General features: G+C 38.6%; 2 protein-coding genes across 3 annotated transcripts in view; one reads left to right on the top strand and one right to left on the bottom strand.

Moving 5' to 3' along the window:
* Positions 1 to 226: 226 nt before the first annotated feature.
* LOC144065883 (uncharacterized) lies at positions 227 to 7,299 on the bottom strand. Of its 2 annotated transcripts, none has more exons than XM_077589095.1 (2): positions 6,856 to 7,299; positions 227 to 3,269 (listed from the first exon to the last, which is right to left on the bottom strand). In XM_077589095.1, exons 1-2 carry the CDS (start codon positions 6,983 to 6,985, stop codon positions 1,204 to 1,206), a joined length of 2,196 nt encoding a protein of 731 aa, XP_077445221.1. In that variant the 5' UTR covers positions 6,986 to 7,299; the 3' UTR covers positions 227 to 1,203. The 2 variants fall into 2 exon arrangements, with proteins under 2 accessions (XP_077445221.1, XP_077445222.1); XM_077589096.1 differs by lacking the exon at positions 6,856 to 7,299 and adding an exon at positions 3,978 to 5,573.
* Positions 7,300 to 8,568: 1,269 nt separating this feature from the next.
* LOC144065878 (uncharacterized) overlaps positions 8,569 to 14,138 on the top strand; it is a 5,971-nt gene continuing 401 nt past the window's right edge. The window contains exons 1-2 of the mRNA XM_077589084.1: positions 8,569 to 8,898; positions 11,120 to 14,138. The exon at positions 11,120 to 14,138 is cut by the window's right edge and continues 401 nt beyond it. Of these exons, the coding sequence (XP_077445210.1) occupies positions 8,787 to 8,898; positions 11,120 to 13,293 (2,286 nt within the window). The 5' untranslated portion in view covers positions 8,569 to 8,786 and the 3' untranslated portion in view covers positions 13,294 to 14,138. The remainder of the gene's footprint in view (positions 8,899 to 11,119) is intronic.

The raw sequence follows: 14,138 nt of genomic DNA on the forward strand, positions 1-14,138 counted from the left end.
TGTGTGTGTATATATATATATATATATATATATAAATAAAAATAGTCCGGCCCACATGAAATCGAGTTGACGTTAATGCACCCTTGGGCTTTTTGTATAGTTTCCTGCAGTGGGTTTTAACGTCCACCAGGTGTCAGTATTCTGCGAAGCAGTGGGTCACTGTATGTAAACGACAAGTGATGCTCACAAACCCATCACTAGTAGTGAGTCAATACAATCATTACGGTATACATAAAGAGTTTTAATTAAAAACACAAAAAGCAAACTGAAAACCTGAGCCCAAAATAAAAAATTACACCCCAAAAAATTAAAATGGACAAAAAGCCGCAGGACGCAGTAAGGCATGGGTTGACGAGACATGGAGAACAGGTGGGTTACACACATGGGAGGCGACCACAGGTGAAAGCAATGTACAATCACAACGATAAGTTTCAAGCCATCAATATTTTTTTCATACTAATGATTATACATAAGAATATTGAGTATTATCTGTTTGTTCAACATTAAAATAAAATTAAAAAAACAATTCACATTTGACTTCATATACCGACTGCCAGGTCTATTTACATAAAAAATCAAATCAGTTTGGATAAATATAAAATGGAAAACTACTCCAAAATGAACCCAAAGTCAGTTCTTATAGTTTAAAAAAGGAAAAGAATGTAGTTTACAAAGCTAATAGAAAATTTTGAAGATTAAATGAAATAAAACAACATTTGACTTGGTTTTCTCTTTTTCAAACAGAGACAAATTCACAGCAGACTAATTTTATCAACATGATTCAAAAATGACACGAGGAATTCTCATCATTTTTGCCAATTAATAGATAACATACACACACACACACGTTTGTTTCTTTTAAGTCTTATGAATAAATCCTTGGCAAGAAACTTAGTATAATGAATTAATAAGTATTTTTAACCAATGTGTTGAACCACAAATTGAGCAAAGAAAGGGCTTTTCGCCACTGCGGGTTGTTATGTCTTCTTTTCAGGTTTTTCAATTGTGTAGCTTTTTAATTGAGCAGGAAGACATTGTTGTCCAGTGTGGGTTAATAAGTGTTCTTTTAAGCTTCTCCTTTGGGAAAATGTTTGACCACAAACTGAGCAGGAAAATGTTTTTTCACCAGCGTGGATTCTTGTGTTTTGGGAAATCTTGCTTTTGAGAAAAGGCTTTACCGCAAACTGCACACGAGAATGGCTTTTAACCTGTGTGTGTTCTTGCATGACTAATTAAGTGATCCTTCCGTGTGAATGTTTGACCACAAACTGAACACGAAAACGGTTTTACACCAGTGTGGGTTCTTGTGTGCGTTTTTAAGTTTCCCTTCTGTGTGAATCTTTGACCACAAACTGAACACGAAAATGGGTTTTCACCAGTGTGGGTTCTTGTGTGCCTTTTTAAGTTTTGCTTGTGTGTAAATCTTTGACCACAAACTGAACATGAAAATGGTTTTTCACCTGTGTGTGTTCTTGTGTGCCTTTTTAAGGTATTCTTCTCTTTAAATCGTTTACCACAAACTGAACACGAAAATGGTTTTTCACCAGTGTGGGTTCTTGTGTGCGTTTTTAAGTGTCCCTTCTCTGTAAATCTTTTACCACAAACTGAACACGAAAATGTATTTTCACCTGTGTGTATTCTTGCATGACTATTTAAGTGTCCCTTCTGTGTGAATCTTTGACCACAAACTGAACACGAAAATGGTTTTTCAACAGTGTGGGTTCTTGTGTGCTTTTTTAAGGTTCCCTTCTCTGTAAATCTTTTACCACAAACTGAACACGAAAATGGTTTTTCACCAGTGTGTGTTCTTGCATGACTATTTAAGTGTCCCTTCTGTGTGAATCTTTGACCACAAACTGAACACGAAAATGTATTTTCACCTGTGTGTATTCTTGCATGACTATTTAAGTGTCCCTTCTGTGTGAATCTTTGACCACAAACTGAACACGAAAATGGTTTTTCACCAGTGTGGGTTCTTGTGTGCTTTTTTAAGGTTCCCTTCTCTGTAAATCTTTTACCACAAACTGAACACGAAAATGGTTTTTCACCAGTGTGGGTTCTTGTGTGCCTTTTTAAGATTTTCTTCTCTTTAAATCGTTTACCACAAACTGAACACGAAAATTGTTTTTCACCAGTGTGTGTTCTTGCATGAATATTTAAGTTTCTCTTGTGTGTAAATGTTTTACCACAAACTGTACATGATAAGGGTTTCTCCCCAGTGTGGCTCCTCATATGTGCTTTCAAAGTAGACTTTTTCCCAAAGGTTTTTCCACACTGAGAGCATTTCCAGAGTTTGCCGTCCTTAAGACCTTCATTGTCATAAAGCAAGTCTTCGGTATCTGATAACGGAGCAATTAAATTGTCTGCTTGCCCTTCTGCTGAGCTGCCGTTCGGAGTCTCCGCCCCTCTGCCGGCCACGCCCAGATCATCTTCACTCTTGAAAGGCTCACCAGTTGACACGGTGACATCTTCTTCCTCCTTTTTGATTTGCTGTTGAGGGAACTCTGGCTCCTCCTCTTTAAATTGGGGTAACGTTAAGGTGTATGCAGGCTCCGCCCCTCTGCTGGTCACGCCCAGATCCTCTTCCCTCTTCAGGTTTTCACCAAGTGACCAGGTGACATCATTTTCCTCCTTCTTGATTGGAAGTCGCACGTCTCTCATTTGTTGTTGAGGGAACTCTGGCTCCTCCTCTTTAATTTGGGGTAATGTAAAGGTGTGTGCAGGCTCCGCCCCTCTGCTGGTCACGCCCAGATCATCTTTACTCTTGAAAGGCTCACCAGTTGACACGGTGACATCTTCTTCCTCCTTTTTGATTTGCTGTTGAGGGAACTCTGGCTCCTCCTCTTTAAATTGGGGTAACGTTAAGGTGTATGCAGGCTCCGCCCCTCTGCTGGTCACGCCCAGATCCTCTTCCCTCTTCAGGTTTTCACCAAGTGACCAGGTGACATCATTTTCCTCCTTCCTGATTGGAAGTCGCACGTCTCTCATTTGTTGTTGAGGGAACTCTGGCTCCTCCTCTTTAATTTGGGGTAATGTAAAGGTGTGTGCAGGCTCCGCCCCTCTGCTGGTCACGCCCAGATCCTCTTCCCTCTTCAGGAATTCACCAAGTGACCAGGTGACATCATCTTCCTCCTTCTTGATTGGAAGTCGCTCATCTCTCATTTGTTGTTGAGAGAACTCTGGCTCCTCCCCTTTTATTTGGGGGAGCTCAAGTTCCTTTTTAAGGCCAACAGACTCTTTCCCATCAGGACCAAGATATTCTCTGAAACCTGCAAAGACACGAAAATAAATTATATGTTTCATAATCTGTCTATCTAACGAGAAGTCATTTAGGTTAGACTGGGAATGTAAAGTCTTATACTTATATTGGCGATGGTTAGGCTCGTAACATGACATTAACTTGAAATTTAACTGAAATCAACTCAAATGACTATACACACCCACACATATTCGACCACATGGAACCATCTCAATAAGCTTGTATCTCCAATTTGTCTCATATCTCAAGGAAAAAAAATGCTTGGAATTTAGCTCGTTTCTCAAATTTCCCGTAAATTGGGACACTCGTATGTCAAGGTATTCCTGAAATATGCTGGCTGCCACAGCAAATGTTTAATTAACAAGGAATAAGTATAGCACTCGCGGGTGACCCGCATTGTAATCAACAGTTTGAGGGAAAAAAGAGTTCACCTTCAAAATTAAAGTACAATTAAGAGCACACCTACACATTTCAATGTTTAAAAATGTTTTGTTTTATTAAACCCAAAGGATTCTTTAATCTCATCTCATTTTCTGAACCTCTTTATCCTCATCCGAGTCGGGGGGGTGCTGGAGCCTATCCCAGCTGACTTTGGGCCAGAGGCCAGGGGGGGGGTCACCCTGATCTGTTGGCCAGCCAATCGCAGGGCACAACAAGACAGACAAACATTCACGCTCACACTCATACCTAGGAGCAATTTAGTGTCCAATCAGCCTACCATGTCTTTAGAATGTGGGAGAAAGCCGGAGTACCCGGAGAAAAGGGAGGATAGATGAAGGACGTTGGGCGGCGATCTGCCTCCTGCTGGCTGACTAGGTAAGTAAGGAAGACAGTGGGAGGTAAGTGATCCATTTTATTCTTTGTTGGCATCGGTGAGGCAATCCTTCGCAGTCGCCGGGAGCTGGTTGCGCTCGGGAGGTGATGCGATGTATCCATCACGGCAGAATGCCAGCAAGTCTGAACTCTTGCCTGAGAAAAGTGCACTTCGTGGAGAAGCACCTTCAATTTCGTCATACGCAGCTGGGTATGATGACAATTAGGTTTTTGTCTAGTCAATGATGACGACAAGCCTAAGTCTGATTTTATTTTATTTTTTAAAACCCACACATGTCAAAATAAAAAGGTACTTTTTTTTTTAAAAAAAAGCCTTTCCATAAATGGTCATTTTTAAAGAAACTAATGCTTTACTTTACATGGTCTTTTTTATTATTAAAAAAAGGCGTACTTATCAAAGTCTATGCATGTCTTTGGAGTGTGGGAGGAAACCGGAGTACCTGGAGGAAACCCACGCAGGCCTGGGGAGAACATGAAAACTCCACAAAGTTGGACTTGACCTGGATTTGAACCCAGGACCCCAGAGCTGTGAGGCCGACGCGCTAACCACTCGCTCCTCTGGGCCGCTTTTCACATTTTTAAGAACTTAAAAAAATTATAAAAATCTTCAGTGTTGAGTCCTAGTAGCAAGCGAAAGACATGGGAGTTGCTTCCGCTTGAAAAATAATTAAAAAAATAAAAAACATTTTCCCCATAAAAAATCTGCGATGTAGTGAAATGCTGAGGGATTACTGTATTGAATTTCCAATTGCAGCACACAGATATAGCACTAACACAATTACCATTAAGCCTTAATGATGAAGGGAATATATAGATATAAAAATTGACCCACCTTCTAGTCTGTGAAGGACAACTTTTGCATGCATTATTTTGCAAAATGTCGAGTTTTCCTCGTGGAACGTTGCTGCTCTTTTCCCACACGTAAATTCTGATGGAGACGCCATTGATAGCTGCTAGCTAGGTTAAGTTAAAGAGGGCGCAAAGCTTCAAAGTTCTTCGACGACTTGAAGAGTTGTTCCTTTGATATATGCTAACCGACTGAGCTAAAGTAGCCCGCAAAGCTTCAACGAGGTCTTGAAAATGATTTTGGCTGATATTTAAGGTCATAAAGTAGCTGAAGCGAGACACGACGGGGACCCATAAATTAAGTTTGGTGGCGAAAACTGCGTATGCGCGGTGGCAGCGTCACTTCCTTCGATGCATTAAGTTTATAAATGTAAGAGAGTCGGACATAGGAAATAATTAATCTTCAAATGTTCTGACATGTGGTTTGAGCAATAAATGTTTGCGCAGGTTTGATTTTAATTGAAAATTAAATTAAACATAAATCAATTGAAGATCGCATCTCAAAAGGAGGCGACGCAAAACGTGCAAAATCGTCCTTGATAATGGTGCTGTGCTGTTTCGCCGATTGGCAGCACGGGAGAAGTAGTTCTTCATTGAAACGGTTTGGACTCGCAGGAATCAGTCTCTTATTTAGGTACCGCTCTCTTGTGGTCTGGAGAAATTTTGTTTAATTTTAATTTCAGTATTCGTGGACATTGTACACAATAATTAAGACACTGTCAATCACAAGTTATCGAAGAAGCGCAGAAATTATATCAGAAAATTTGCAATTTCTCAAAGGTGTCTTAAACCCAAAAGGGAAAGTTTGTTTTTTCTTTTATTTACATTATTCCCTTAACCCGGACCAACCACTAGATGTAAATTATGTCTTGATTTTCCCATTTTTAACGAATATTTGAAATTTTTCCCTCCAATTTTTTTCTTTTTGTGTTTTAGTTCAATAAGTATTTTGTAAAATGTAAAAATAACTATACAGAAATATTTTCAACAAATGATTAAGACATCTTCCCTTACTAAGAAAAAAAGATCAAATAAACATTGTTTTAGATCTATAAAAAAATATTTAAGGCTTTTCATCCAGTTCTTTAAATCCGATTTAATATCTCTCTCCTCTCTCTCTGGTGGGTGACACAGGGGGAGGTGACCACAGTTGAAAGCAATGGACAATCACAACGATAAGTTTCAAGCCATCAACATTTTTTTTCATCCTAATGATTATAAATAAGAATATTGAGTATTATCTGTTTGTTCAACATTACAATAAAATAAAAAAAAAAACAATTCACATTTGACTTCATTTACCGACTGCCAGGTCTATTTACATACAGATCAAATCCGTTTGGATAAATATAAGCGAAAAGAACTACTCCAAAATGAACCCAAAGTCAGTTCTTATAGTTTAAAAAAAAGGACAAGAATTTCGCAGGCAGCACCAACGAGTGGCAGTGGGCCAGATTTGGCCCTCGGGCCGCAACTTTGACACCGTTGTTTGAACGCTGCTCTCGTTGTTGTTTAGTGCATCCATATCTCTAGTATTTGAATTTTCGATTTACAGCATGCAAATAAGTGTTATGTCACTCAAGCATGTAGCCAAAAATGGAGGGCGAGTAGCAGGAATGACTCTTGAACGCCTCTGGGGGGCGCTCGCGCTTTGCGTAATTTGAAAAATACATTGTTTGTTTGTGATAAGGATACAATAATAGGAAAGCTACTGTTTAATGCCGTTGTTAAGTATTAACACGCGTTGAGACTCATTCTTTCCCTCCTTGAGTGGTTAATTTAAATAGAAATATAATTTATTACGTCTTTCTTCGAATGGTGCTAGTGCAAATTCATGAAAATGTACGTACGCTACTATAGTGTCATGTCAATAGAATACCTTTAAGGGACTATATGGAAATAAAACGTGAACCCACCTTCTAGTCTATGAAGAACAACTTTCTCGTGCGTTATGTTGCAAACTGTCAATTGCTCGTGAGTTGAATGCTCCTGTTTGACCTCAAAAAGTTCCTCCTGGAGCTTTGGCCGTTGTGTTCTTGCCGACATTTCCACACGTGAATTCTGATGATGGCGGCGGCTTTGATAGCTGCTAGCTAGGCTAAGCTAAATTAGCCAGGAAACCTACAACGAGTTCTTCGTCGACTTGTTCCTTTGATAGCTGCTAGCTAAACTACAGCATAAACAATCTCTTCGGCGACTTGTTCCTTTGATAGCTGCTAGCTAAATTAAGCTAAAGTATAAACAAGCTATTCGACGACTTGTTTCTTTGAAAGATGCTAGCTGGGCTAAGCTAAAGCAGGTTTTGCTGATAAATAGTGATGAACGAGCGACACTGGTGCGTCACTGTGCCGAAAAGAACCACGTGACTGATACAGAAAATGTATCGTTTGGCCAAAGTGTTTAGTATAAGGAAATAAACTTTATCAAAGTGTCGTGGGTCTGTTGGATGGACTTTTACGTAATTATTGATAATTCTGAATTTCTCCCAGTGTGGAACTATTTTGATCGTATCATGAATGATTTATTCTGCGCATGCGCTATACATGTGTGTGTTTGTGTGCGTGTGTGTGTGTGTGCGCACACACACACACACACACACATATATATATATATATATATATATATATATATATATATATATATATATACATATATATATATATATATATATATATATATATATATATATATATATATATATATATATATATATATATATATATGTGTGTGTGTGTGTGTGTGTGCGCACACACACACACACGCACACAAACACACACATGTATAGCGCATGCGCAGAATAAATATATATATATATATATAAAAGTTTGTTTCGCCACCAAAACTTAACCTATGGGTCCCCGACGTGTCTAGCATAAGCTACTTTATGACCTTAAATATCAGCCATATATATATATATATATATATATATATATATATATATATATATATATATATATATATATATATATATACATATATATATATATATATATATATATATATATATATATATATATACATATATATATATATATATATATATATATATATATATATATATATATATATGGCTGATATTTAAGGTCATAAAGTAGCTTATGCTAGACACGTCGGGGACCCATAGGTTAAGTTTTGGTGGCGAAACAAACTTTTCCTTTTGGGTTTAAAATAGCTTTGAGAAATTGCTAATTTTCTAATATGATTTCTTAAAATGCGCTTCTTCGATAACTTGTGATTGACAGTGTCTTAATTATTGTGTACAATGTCCACGAATACTGAAATTAAAATTAAACAAATTTTCTCCTGACCACGAGAGAGCGATACCTAAATAAGAGACTGATTCCTGCGAGTTCAAACCGTTTCATTGAAGAACTACTTCTCCCGTGATGCCAATCGGCGAAACAGCAACAGCTCCATTATCAAGGACGTTTTTTCTGCGCATGCGCGTTTTGCGACGCCTCCTTTGAGACGCAATCTTCAAGTGATTTATGTTTAATTTAATAAAAACCTGTGCAATTTTTTTTTGCACAAATCACGTGTCAGAACGTTTGAAGAATAATTATTTCCTATTTCCGACTCTCTTACATTTATAAATCGAAGGAAGTGACGCAACCACCGCGCATGCGCAGTTTTCGCCACCAGACTTAACCTATGGGTCCCCGTCGTGTCTACATAAGCTACTTTATGACCTTAAATATCAGCCAAAATCATTTTCAAGACCTCGTTGAAGCTTTGCGGGCTACTTTAGCTCAGCCTGTTAGCATATATCAAAGGAACAACTCTTCAAGTCGTCGAAGAACTTTGAAGCTTTGCGCCCTCTTTAACTTAGCCTAGCTAGCAGCTATCAATGGCGTCTCCATCAGAATTTACGTGTGGGAAAAGAGCAGCAACGTTCCACGAGGAAAACTCGATATTTTGCAAAATAATGCATGCAAAAGTTGTCCTTCACAGACTAGAAGGTGGGTCAATTTTTATATCTATATATTCCCTTCATCATTAAGGCTTAATGGTAATTGTGTTAGTGCTATATCTGTGTGCTGCAATTGGAAATTCAATACAGTAATCCCTCAGCATTTCACTACATCGCGGATTTTTTATGGGGAAAATGTTTTTTATTTTTTTAATTATTTTTCAAGCGGAAGCAACTCCCATGTCTTCCGCTTGCTACTAGGACTCAACACTGAAGATTTTTATAATTTTTTTAAGTTCTTAAAAATGTGAAAAGCGGCCCAGAGGAGCGAGTGGTTAGCGCGTCGGCCTCACAGCTCTGGGGTCCTGGGTTCAAATCCAGGTCAAGTCCACCTTTGTGGAGTTTTCATGTTCTCCCCAGGCCTGCGTGGGTTTCCTCCAGGTACTCCGGTTTCCTCCCACACTCCATAGACATGCATAGACTTTGCATAGTAAGGCTTTTTTTAATAATAAAAAAGACCATGTATAGTAAAGCATTAGTTTCTTTAAAAATGACCATTTATAGAAAGGCTTTTTTCAATTTTTTTACCTTTTTATTTTGACGCGTGTGGGTTTTCTCCGGGTACTCCGGCTTCCTCCCACATTCTAAAGACATGGTAGGCTGATTGGACACTCTAAATTGCTCCTAGGTATTTGTGTGAGTGTGAATGGTTGTCTGTCTTGTTGTGCCCTGCGATTGGCTGGCCAACAATTCAGGGTGCCCCCTGCCTCTGGCCCAAAGTCAGCTGGGATAGGCTCCAGCACCCCCCCGACTCTGATGAGGATAAAGCGGTTCAGAAAATGAGATGAGATTAAAGAATCCTTTGGGTTTAATAAAACAAAACATTTTTAAACATTGAAATGTGTAGGTGTGCTCTTAATTGTACTTTAATTTTGAAGGTGAAGTCTGTTTTCCTCAATTTGTTGATTACAATGTGGGTCACCCGCAAGTGCTTTAATTATTCCTTATTAATAGAACATTTGCTGTGGCAGCCAGCATATTACAGGAATACCATGACATACGAGTGTCCCAATTTACGGGAAATTTGAGAAACGAGCTAAATTCCGAGCTTTTTTTTTCCTTGAGATATGAGACAAATTGGAGATACAAGCTTATTGAGATGGTTCCATGTGGTCGAATATGTGTGGGTGTGTATAGTCATTTGAGTTGATTTCAGTTAAATTTCAAGTTAATGTCATGTTACGAGCCTAACCACCGCCGATATAAGTATAAGACTTTACATTCCCAGTCTAACCACCGCCGGTATAAGTACAGACGCTCCCCTACTTACGAACATTCAACTTACGAACAACGGTACATACGAACATGTCTACAAATTGCGTTTAAGTCCAAAAATGTTCGCAAGTCCAATTTTGTATTTCGCGCCTTTTTCGGAGTAGTACTTCTTTCCGCCGCTAATACCGACGCCTGGCGCTGTGAGAGCTCAGCTCACCCAGCATCTACCTTCTTCGTTGCAATGCGGAAGTGTGTGAATGTATCTCCAGTGTGCAAAGAACCTTTTTCATATGTATCATTAAATATCTCATGCATCCAATATTGAATATGGTTGGTAAAAAGCTAAAGGCTTCTATTGAGGGAGTTGCAAGGAAGAGGCAAGCCATTTCATTTGAAACGAGTGGCAATAATAACGAAGCTTGATGCGCGTGAGAGTGGCGATTGTTTCACGGGCATACAACTTCAATCGTTCGACCGTCAGTACCTTTTATAAACAGAAAGATCGAGCAGCAGGACCCAAATATTGAACGTTGCACAAAGTTTGCAAATCAATTGAATACAGTGCTACCGCATCATTTATGATGAAAAAAAGAAGAAAATGTGCAATCGTCATTAGGTCGCTTCTTTTGGCCAGTTTCTAATACATAAATCTCTCTCTCTCTCTCTACAGTACTGTACATATTCTCTCCATTTTATTAAATGTTTTTTTTTCAGTACAAACCAATGCGTGTTACTTATACAAGCCTTAAACATACAAATGCACTTTTATAAACCTTCAATATACTTATATCGGCCTTAAACATAAGTTATAATACAAAATATAGCACTGAATCAACTTACAAACAAATTCAACTTATGAACAATCGCTCGGAACCAATTGCGTTCGTAAGTAGGGGAGCGTCTGTATAAGACTTTACATTCCCAGTCTAACCTAAAGGACTTCTCGTTAGATAGACAGATTATGATACATATCATTTATTTTCGTGTCTTTGCAGGTTTCAGAGAATATCTTGGTCCTGATGGGAAAGAGTCTGCTGGCCTTAAAAAGGAACTCAAGCTCCCCCAAATCGAAGGGGAGGAGCCAGAGTTCTCTCAACAACAAATGAGAGTCGAGCGACTTCCAATCAAGAAGGAGGAAGATGATGTCACCTGGTCACTTGGTGAATTCCTGAAGAGGGAAGAGGATCTGGGCGTGACCAGCAGAGGGGCGGAGCCTGCACACACCTTAACCTTACCCCAAATTAAAGAGGAGGAGCCAGAGTTCCCTCAACAACAAATGAGAGACGAGCGACTTCCAATCAAGGAGGAAGATGATGTCACCTGGTCACTTGGTGAATTCCTGAAGAGAGAAGAGGACCTGGGTGTGACCAGCAGAGGGGCAGAGCCTGCACACACCTTAACATTAACCCAAATTAAAGAGGAGGAGCCAGAGTTCCCTCAACAGCAAATCAAAAAGGAGGAAGAAGATGTCACCGTGTCAACTGGTGAGCCTTTCAAGAGTGAAGATGATCTGGGCGTGGCCGGCAGAGGGGCGGAGACTCCGAACGGCAGCTCAGCAGAAGGGCAAGCAGACAATTTAATTGCTCCGTTATCAGAAAGCGAAGACTTGCTTTATGACAATGAAGGTCTTAAGGACGGCAAACTCTGGAAATGCTCTCAGTGTGGAAAAATCTTTGGGAAAAAGTCTACTTTGAAAAGACATATGAGGAGCCACACCGGGGTGAAACCCTTATGTACAATGTGTGGTAAAACATTTACACACAAGGGAAACTTAAATAGTCATGCAAGAACACACACAGGTGAAAATACATTTTCGTGTTCAGTTTGCGGTAAAAGATTTACAGAGAAAGGAAGCTTAAAAATACACACAAGAACACACGCGGGTGAAAACCCATTTTCGTGTTCAGTTTGTGGTCAAAGATTCACACAGAAAAGAGACTTGGATAGTCATGCAAGAACACACACGGGTGAAAATACATTTTCGTGTTCAGTTTGTGGTCAAAGATTTACACAGAAGGGAATCTTAAAAATACACACAAAAATCCATACTGGTGAAAAACCATTTTCGTGTTCAGTTTGTGGTCAAAGATTTACACAGAAGGGACTCTTAAAAACGCACACAAGAACCCACACTGGTGAAAAACCATTTTCGTGTTCAGTTTGTGGTAAAACATTTACAGAGAAGGGAAACTTAAAAAAGCACACAAGAATCCACACTGGTGAAAAAACATTTTCGTGTTCAGTTTGTGGTAAAAGATTTACAGAGAAGGGAACCTTAAAAAAGCACACAAGAACCCACACTGGTGAAAAACCATTTGCGTGTTCAGTTTGTGGTCAAACATTCACACAGAAGACACACTTAAATAGTCATGCAAGAACACACACTGGTGAAAAACCATTTTCGTGTTCAGTTTGCGGTAAAGCCTTTTCTGATAAGCAAGTTTTACAAATACACACAAGAACCCACACTGGTGAAAAACCATTTGCGTGTTCAGTTTGTGGTCAAACATTCACACAGAAGGGAAGCTTAAATAGTCATGCAAGAACACACACAGGTGAAAATACATTTTCGTGTTCAGTTTGCGGTAAAGCCTTTTCTCATAAGCAAGTTTTACAAATCCACTTAACAACCCACACTGGTGAAAAACCATTCTCGTGTTCAGTTTGTGGTCAAAGATTCACACGGACGGATCACTTAATTAGTCATGCAAGAACACACACAGGTGAAAAACCATTTTCATGTTCAGTTTGTGGTCAAAGATTTACAAAGAAGGGAAACTTAAAAACGCACACAAGAACCCACACTGGTGAAAAACAATTTTCGTGTTCAGTTTGCGGTAAAGCCTTTTCTCTACAGTATCACTTAAAAATACACACAAGAACACACACTGGTGAAAAACCATTCTCGTGTTCAGTTTGTGGTCAAGGATTCACAGACAAGGGAAACTTAAAAAGGCACACAAGAACACACACAGGTGAAAAACCATTTTCGTGTTCAGTTTGTGGTAAAAGATTTACAGTGAAGGGAAACTTAAAAATACACACAAGAACACACACAGGTGAAAAACCATTTTCGTGTTCAGTTTGTGGTAAAAGATTTACAGTGAAGGGAAACTTAAAAATACACACAAGAATCCACAATGGTGAAAAAACAGGGAAGCTTAATTAGTCATGCAAGAACACACAGTTTAAAAGTCATTCTTGTGTGCAGTTTGCGGTAAAACATTTACAGATAAGGGAACGATAAAAACCCACATAAGAACCCACACTGGTGAAAAAACAATTTCTTGCTCAGTTTGTGGTCGAACATTTTCCCAAAGGAGAAGCTTAAAAGAACACTTATTAACCCACACAGGAGAACAATGTTTTCCTGCTCAGTCTGTGGCCACAGATTCGCTACAACAGCCCAATTAAAAAGCTACACAATTCAAAACCCTTTTCCAGGTGCAGTTAATGTTCCAACATTTTGACAGAAGGGAACCTGAAAAGAAGACTTAACAACCCGCAGTGGCGAAAAGCCCTTTCTTTGCTCAATTTTTGGTTCAACACGTTGGTTAAAAATACTTAATAATACATAATACTAAGTTTGTTGCCAAGGATTTATTCATAAGACTTAAAAGACAAATGTGTGTGTGTGTGTGTATGTTATCTATTAATTGGCAAAAATGATGAGAATCCCTCGTGTCATTTTTGAATCATGTTGATATAAATTTGTGAATTTGTTTCTGTTTGAAAAAGAGAAAAACAAGTCAAATGTTGTTTTATTTCATTTAATCTTCAGAATTTTCTATTAGCTTTGTAAACTACATTCTTTTCCTTTTGTAACTATAAGAACTTACTTTGGGTTCATTTTGGAGTAGTTTTCCATTTTATATTTATCCAAACGGATTTGATCTGTATGTAAATAGACCTGGCAGTTGGTATATGAAGTCAAATTTGAATTGTTTTTTTTAAATTTTATTTTAATGTTGAACAAACGGATAATACATAATATTCTTATGTATAATCATTAGT

This window comes from Stigmatopora argus, chromosome 20 (genome assembly GCF_051989625.1).
Source record: "Stigmatopora argus isolate UIUO_Sarg chromosome 20, RoL_Sarg_1.0, whole genome shotgun sequence".
NCBI classification, from domain to species: Eukaryota; Metazoa; Chordata; class Actinopteri; order Syngnathiformes; family Syngnathidae; genus Stigmatopora; species Stigmatopora argus.

Coding starts and splice junctions, on each gene's coding strand:
- LOC144065883 (XM_077589095.1), bottom strand. CDS start 6,985: ATGTCGGCAAGAACACAACGGCCAAAGCTCCAGGAGGAACTTTTTGAG. Junction 3,270..6,855: donor TGTTCTTCATAGACTAGAAG/GTGGGTTCACGT, acceptor GTGTCTTTGCAG/GTTTCAGAGAATATCTTGGT.